This window comes from Nanorana parkeri, unplaced genomic scaffold (genome assembly GCF_000935625.1).
Source record: "Nanorana parkeri isolate BGI_ZX_2015 unplaced genomic scaffold, ASM93562v1 scaffold94, whole genome shotgun sequence".
Taxonomy (NCBI): domain Eukaryota; kingdom Metazoa; phylum Chordata; class Amphibia; order Anura; family Dicroglossidae; genus Nanorana; species Nanorana parkeri.
Genome location: NW_017306362.1, coordinates 19,517 through 27,362, shown reverse-complemented (window position 1 = coordinate 27,362; position 7,846 = coordinate 19,517). Strand labels below are relative to the sequence as shown.

The following is a 7,846-nucleotide window of genomic DNA, read 5'->3' as shown; positions in this document are numbered from 1 at the left end:
GATGGGGGGTGGGGAGTGAGGGGAGGGGGAGTGATGGGAGAGGGAGGGGGAGTGATGGGAGAGGGAGGGGGAGAGAGAGAGAGATCTCTGTCTAATAGGTGTGTACATAGGTGTGTAAAATAAGAATGTGAAGTTTGCAGAATGGGCTGCCAATGTCATATATCTGACAATGTTTCAATGTGTTTTATAAGAATGATTTGATGAAGACTTGGTTGGTATTAAACTGGCCATACATAATCCTCAGACTTAAGACAGAGCTCGGCAGTGATGTATGGGAGGTTGGTGTGAACCATGTTCACCCAAGTCCATTCAAAACTGTCACTGACGCACCCTCCTCCTGGCCAATCAGTTGCAGCCAGGACATTCCCTGCCTCTTTCTGTTGTGTAGCTGTGGTGCAGGGAATGCCCTGGCCGCAACTGATTGGGCCGGGAGAGCGGTGTGTCAGTGACAGCTTTGTGTGGGCTTGGCCAAACTAGGTCTGCACCAAGCCCCTGCAATTGCACTGCCTGGAAATCTTTTTTATGTTTGAAAGATTGTTCTGGAGATAGCTGAGATTGTCTCTACTGAAAGGATAATTGAAGACACATGTAATGGAGCCAGATAATATCAACGTGATATTGTCCATCAGTATTGTTCATAATCTGAATATGTGCAGCCAAAACCCACCTTGCCTAGGCTTCCTGACCTAAACAACCCAACCTCCTTCCCCCACTTGCCTACATAGCAGTTAGCACACAAAATCTTTCTCACTGTGCAGACACGTCCATTGGGGCTGCATTGGGTAGGCTGTGGCTGGCCTATGTAGGTAATTTAGATGGGGTTAGGTAGGTAGTGTGGGCCAGTGTCCTTTGGCTGAGAGTACACCTACCCTTTAAAAACCACTCTTTCAAAAATGAAACATATTATGGTTGCTGGTAGCCTGAATCCTCTTCCTAAGACCCTTTAGAACAGGGGTAACCAAACTCGGGCCCTCCAGCTGTGGTGAAACCACAAATCCCATCATGCATCTCCCTCTGGAAGTCATGCTTGTGGCTGTCATAGTCTTGCAATGCCTGATGGGACTTGTGGTTTCACCAAAGATAGGGGGCTTGGCTACCACTGCTTTAGAATGTGATGTCACATGTACTCCAGGGAACCAACCTCCTATCCATCCAATCCTTGCGGACACGCTGGGGGACCTTCGCTATGGACTTTTGGAAACATCGTCAGCTTCAACATTTTATTGCTTCCTTGCCAGGCCCCCTACGAGACACTCCGAACTTCTTGCCCTTTGAACAACTTTTGGGCTCATCTGAACCACCGAGTCATACTCTGTCAACCATGTATAAGATCATCGGGGACTTGAATTACCCCTCGCCCCCAGCATACATCGAAAAATGGGAAAGGGACCTTCAGAGGCCCCTTAGTACCTCACAACGCACTAAACTGTTACAAGTATGTCTGTCGGCCTCACCAGATAGTTATATGCAAGAAGTAAATTACAAATTATTAGCCAGATGGTACATGGTGCCTCTTACAGCGCATGCAATATGCCCGTCCACTCCTCCGCTCTGTTGGCGCTCCTGTGGCTCGAGGGGCAGTTTCGCTCACATATGGTGGGAGTGCCCACAGGTGCGGAAATACTGGACGGATATTGCTGACCTTATCACAGATATCACCGGTATACCTACTATCCTGGATCCTTGGCAATGCCTCTTCCAGCTTACCCCAATGTCCACAAAATCATACAAGACATTGTTAGCTCCTTACCTGCTGAATGCAGCCATACCCAAATATTGGCGATCCCCACAGATGCCCACCATTGCAGAATGGTTAGCCCGAGTAGATAGACTAAGGTTGATGGAGGAACTCCATCACTCCAGCACGGATACATATACCACCTTCTATGCTACCTGGGCATGCGGGCTACACTTCAAAACAACTGACAGATATGCCTCTCTGCTGGTAACATCCCCAACGGCACCTAATGTACCACCTGACTAACTACACATACTTACCCGGTAACACCCATCGTGAGATGTATGCTCTTATAGCGGATCCTGGCAAAACCACACCCGAACCACCCCTCCTCACCCGCCCCCCCCTTTGTCAATGTTCGTACCCCCATGTGCGTCTGGTGAAGGCTTATGATTATTTCTTTATATTTACAATGAGTGACACATGTCGTTTATTATTAAGTCTTGAGCTTACACCGCTTGTCTTGATGTAAACCACCACGGTCTTTGTATTGTTTATGCTTTGGAAAAATCACAATAAACATTTAATAAGTAAAAAAGAATGTGATGTCACATGCAATGCCTATATGACTAAGGTGTTGGGGGTTATAAGAAGTGCTCCTCATGGTGACACCATCATTTGACCTTGCAGTGACCATATTGGTTGGCACAAACTGCAAACTCCGATGGGACTTAACGCCAGAGTCCCAAAAACATACAAGGAACCAATGCGGAATTCAATTTGCTAGTAATTGACAAAAACTGACATATGTTTGAGTGGGGGTGAGCTTTCATTTTTGTTTTAAGTGGAACCAGACTATTGGGATCTAGTTGACAGTTGGGATCTAACTGGTTGCAAAGGTTAACACGTTTCTTTTAACTTGCACTTAGTTTTGTAATTATATATCAGTAAGTTGTCACCTGTCCATGTAAACTTCTGTGATCTTATGTTTCAGTTTCCTTGGTAGAAACTACAGTGAACCCTTCGGGGGTCCAGCTGGTCAGCACCTATCACACCAATCGCATAGGAGACCCTTCCAACCTCGTGGAGTTGGCCCACCAGGTGCAAAAGGTCAGAGCGCACTTTAAAAAAAAAATAAAGTGATAGTATTAGGATGGATTCCAGGATGTCAGCTTGTCAATGAGTGTCATCAATTCGTGATCTGTAATTGTACAACCACTAGAGGGGTAACGTCCAAGTCATGAACAAGAATTTAGGGGCCTATTTATAAAGTTAAAGTGATATTAAAGTCAAAAGGATTTTCAGTTATTTGAAATGCTGATTAAATCACTTAGGCTCTGTTCACACCTAGGCGTATCGAAAATGCGCGTTTGCCGCGCGTTTCGTGACATGCGTTTTTACCGCGATTCGTGGTTAAAAAAAACGCGCGACAAACGCACGTTTCGGAGGGCTACTTGGCTGTATCCCAATGGAAATGCGCGACAAAAACGCAGCAAGGAAGCTCATGTACCTTTAAGGCCCCATTCACACCTGACCGTTTTGTAGCGCGTCCTACGCTCGACGAACGTGCTACAAAACGGTCAAAAAAATAAATAGCATTGTAGTCAATGCCCTCGTTCCCACCTAGGCGTATTTCCGCCCGTCCCTAATGCCCTACAAAACGGCCCACGCCTGAAAAGGTCCCGGGACTACTTTGGGCCGTTTTGTAGGGCGTTTTCCATTTGGATACAGCCAAGTAGCCTTTGGAGTCGCGCGACCTTTTTACCGCGAATCGCGGTAAAAAAACCGCGTGACGGTCGCGCGACAGACGCGCATATTACAATACGCCTAGGTGTGAATGGGGCCTCAGGCGTAGGCCGTTTTGTAGCGCGTTCAGACGGGCTGAAATACGGCAAGGTGTGAACCATACCCATAGAAAACAATGGGATTTTCATGTTTCAGCGTTTTGTAGAGCGTTCGTAGAGCGTTGAACGCGCTACAAAACGTACAGGTGTGAACCAGGCCTAACAATGGATGCTGCTCAATGATGTCAAAAAGTTTCAGTTTCCTGCAGAATTATCTGGTCCCCTGAGCACTGGTCCTGACTTCCTGTTTTAGAGTGACTACTTTCTCAAGCAGAGTACTATGCAGTCACACTTGTGTGTGCTAGTAAGCTGTGTGTATCTCCACAAACACAGCAAATCAATCTACTTCCCTCCACCCTGCCCCCCTCTTCTCCCTCCTCCAAGCTAGTAGAGGAACAATTGCTGGAGTCTGTCATTTTTGATCTTGTACTGGACAGGAAGTTTAGGGAAGGCGAGCTGAGAGACTTGGAAGCAGCTGTTCACATACATGATAAGTGTAAGTGTTTGGCCACAAATATGTAAAGAAATGCTTTGCTGGACAATGTCTATTTTGTTAGATCTGGATTCAATATTGAAAAAAAGTTTGAGAGATTAAAGTGGCATTAAAGGCATTTTCCCCCAGTGCTGCTGTAAGCACCTACCTATTTGATGCCACTTGATCCGATCATCATCTTCATTCCACTCGTTTCCGACAGTCCCTCCAGCGCTGGTGCCGGTCTTTGATCCACCGCAGACTCCTCGTGTCCCATGGTGTCTGTCCGACGTGTGCGCTCCTGGCTGCATAGAAAAGTTGTACTCACCCAAACCTCCGAGCCAGCAGGGCTCCCCCCAGCCTGTGTTCTCCTCTGCTGCAGCGATGGTATGTTCCTTGCCGTCCCCGCATCCAATACACTGTATTGGACATGATAACTTAAGGACTCCTAGACCGCTGCAGCGGAGGGGGGGGAGAGATGCTCAATGGACCGGTCTAAGAGCCGGCTAGCTTGGAAACGCAGACTTTCATGGTTGCACCGGCTCCCCTCCTGTACTAAAATTGCTCACACTGCACACTGTGAACCTCTCACAATGTACATTAAAGCTGCAGCAAGTCAGAGAGAGCTCACATTATTTCCTGCCCATGGCTGAATCCTCCCATAGAGGCCATAGCAAATAATAGGCAGCCATGGCTCATAGGCATTCTCCGGACCCCATCTGCAAATTGACCCATTTGGCTTAGTATGTACTACCGTAGTAGGTCCGTTGCTTTTACAGGCATTTGGCAGGGGTAAGAACTGCCTACTAAATGCTCATAAACCTTGCAGTGTAGATGATCCCTAACTGATGGTAGAAAAGTACAAACCAGCTGATACTGTAAATACTCTGCATAAGGTCAGTTGGGCAGGGGTGCAAGTCAATGGATTTAAGTAGAAGGTTATATGAAAAAGTCAATGGGGGGAATTTATCAGAACGGGAGCAGACAAAATCTGGAGCAGATTTGCACTGCAACCAATCAGCTTCTCTGTCTCGGTTTCAAATCTTACCTGAGCAAACTGAAGATAGAAGCTGATTGGTTGCTATGGGCAACTGCTCCGGAATCTGTCTGCTCTAGTTTTGATAAATGCCCCCCAATGTGTGCTGGGTCTTTGGTAAAACCTTCTACTAGATCTGCATTGGAATACATTTTTATCTCTATTAACCCATGATGTGACACAAATCCAAGTAGTTGCATCACAAGCCAAGGAAACTGTGTGTACTAGCTCCATCCAGTTATCACTACAATTCTATTATGGAGAAACGCCAATAGAGTCCTCCAAGTTAGACAGAGTATCTGCACTGGTGGCATTGTTCCTGTAGACATGCAGACATCTCTGGATCTCATGGTACCATGTCTTGATAGGGACTCCCTAAACATTGTGATATGTCTTTAGATGTGATAGGCACACAAACATATGTTTTCGTTTATAATAGGTATTTCATTATTGAAATCCCTTCAGCAGCTATGGATGTGGTCACTTCACATAATATACCACAAAGCAGTTTTCATTAATGCTGAATTCAGTGTTTCTCACCCACAGGCTGACGACTTCATAAGAGCAAACGCCTGCAACAAGCTGACTGTAATAGCGGAGCAGATCCGGGTGTTACAGGAGCAAGCACGGAGGGTAAGTACCGAGATGTACCGTAGCTGGCTTACAGGAAGGAGTGTGTTGTTTCTGTCTGTAGGAAACATAACTCTATGTTATACTACTACACAAAGATAAGTACAGTATTACCTTTTTGTTTTCTGATTTGCCTCTTGAAAATACATATGTAAGTGACTTTAGATACTGTGTGTGTGTAAATACCTCCTGGAAATTGTATTGCTTGTTCCCACAATTTAGGACTGTCGGTGTATTTAAAGAGATTGTCATTTTTGCCCATTCAGGGGCGTCCCGAGGCTGGGTGACACCCGGAGCGGTAACCGAGTGTCACACCGCCGAGACGACACTGTATTCTGATACCTGCCGGCGGCCATCTTGGTGATGGACGCCGGCAGAGAGGAGGGGACAGTCACCCGGCGGGATAAGGTATGCCGCCGGGTCCCCTCCAATCTCCTGATGCTGTCGGGCGTTCGATCCATGACCGAGCGCCCGACTTTTCAGAGGGGGGTGACACCAAAATGAATGTAAGTAATTTTGGTGTCACCCCTCCAATGGTGTTACCCTTGTGCGGGCCGCACCCCCTTTGTGACACCACTGTGCCCATTTAAAGTGATATTAAAGGCTAATTTTTTCCCTCTCCCCCCAATGGGACCTATTTTAAATCAGGGGTAGCAAACCTCCGGCCCTCCAGCTGTGGTGAAACTACAAATCCCATGATGCATCTCTTCCGGAGTCATGTCTGTGGCTGTGAGAATCTTGCAATGCCTCATGGGATTTGTAGTCCCACCACAGCTGGAGGGCCGGAGGTTTGCTACCCCTGCTTTAAATGATGCCTCTTAATCCGATCTTCTTTAGTGTAGCTTTTAGATGTCCCTCCAGCGCTGGTGCGGGTCTCGATCCAGCGCTGACTCCTCTTCGCTCATGTCCCACGGAGTCTGTGCGGGTGCACGCTGCTCCATAGACTTACCTTGTGTCTCTCCTCATCTCCCGGCTGAACATCTGAACTGCCCAATATCCTTTGCGGCCGCCCGAGAAATTTTCAGATGTTCAGCCGGGAGTGGGCGGCGGAGACACAGGTATTAACCCTTTGAAAAAGTTTTTTTTTATCGTTTTGCATATATCTACTGCATGCCAGCAGTAGATATATGCAAAAGCATGCGAGGGTTTAATAACCCTTTAAGACAAACCACAAAAATTCCAGCAAGCAAGCAAAGTGAAAAATCACACTTGTGAAGCACTATGCTGTACTATTATCTTTGCTTGCTTTGGGGCTCTGGAGCAAGTTAAGCCCCATTAGTTCTAATGAATTGGGAAAAAAATAAAGTGCCAGGAGGAGAAGAAAAACGGCCATGACTGACAAGTCATGTGATGGGACTGTCCTCCTCCTATCCTGGTGTCATGCAGAGAGCACTTCTTAGAACATGCAGCCCTCTCTGTACTTTGCACTGCACTCTGTGTTTTATGCATTAAATGTAGAATGCAGACACAGTGCAATTACTGAAGTGCCTTGTGAAGAGCAGTGTCCGCTCTCTGTTATAAATCAGCCCCTGAATGACTGTACATTGCATTTGATTTTCTGGCAGATATGATCTTTAATGAAAACGATCATTAAATTGAACAGTTATATCCATATGTGTATGGCCAGCAGACGGCATACATAGATTCCGGGAGATTTTGCTCTGTATATTTTATAAAGCAGTCTCATACTAGAATTAATCTTACCCACTCAATTGACTCCATTGTACGCAGGTGTTGGAAGATGCCAAGAGAGATGCCGAGTTACACCACGCAGCGTGCAATGTGGTAAAGAAACCTGGAAATATCTATTACTTGTATAGAAGGGAAAGTGGGCAGAGGTACTTCTCCATTCTCTCTCCAAAGGTAAGATTATTGGGCTTTCTCCTATTCAGGGCTCTAAGGTTGCCTGTGGACTTCTGAGGGGGGTCAGGTGCATACATAGTCAAATCACTCCGTATTAGTCCAGTAGACAAGATGTCAAAAAAGACAAAAATGCTGCAATGTGCAATGATACCTTTCTTATTGGACTAACAAAATATATAAAAGACAAGCTTTCGAGAGTAAACCTCTCTTCTTCAGGTCAGAAGCAATACTAAAGCTTGTCTTTTTGCAATACTGCGTTTTTGTGTCTATATGTATATGTATATATACGCAAAAGAACGCAATCTAGGCATCCTAGACAAACA

General features: G+C 46.1%; 1 protein-coding gene across 1 annotated transcript in view; it reads left to right on the top strand.

Annotated features, from left to right (window-relative positions):
* CUNH1orf50 (chromosome unknown C1orf50 homolog) overlaps nt 1-7,846 on the top strand; it is a 9,316-nt gene that overhangs the window by 592 nt on the left and 878 nt on the right. The window contains exons 2-4 of the mRNA XM_018552619.1: nt 2,673-2,788; nt 5,577-5,663; nt 7,392-7,523. Of these exons, the coding sequence (XP_018408121.1) occupies nt 2,673-2,788; nt 5,577-5,663; nt 7,392-7,523 (335 nt within the window). The remainder of the gene's footprint in view (nt 1-2,672; nt 2,789-5,576; nt 5,664-7,391; nt 7,524-7,846) is intronic.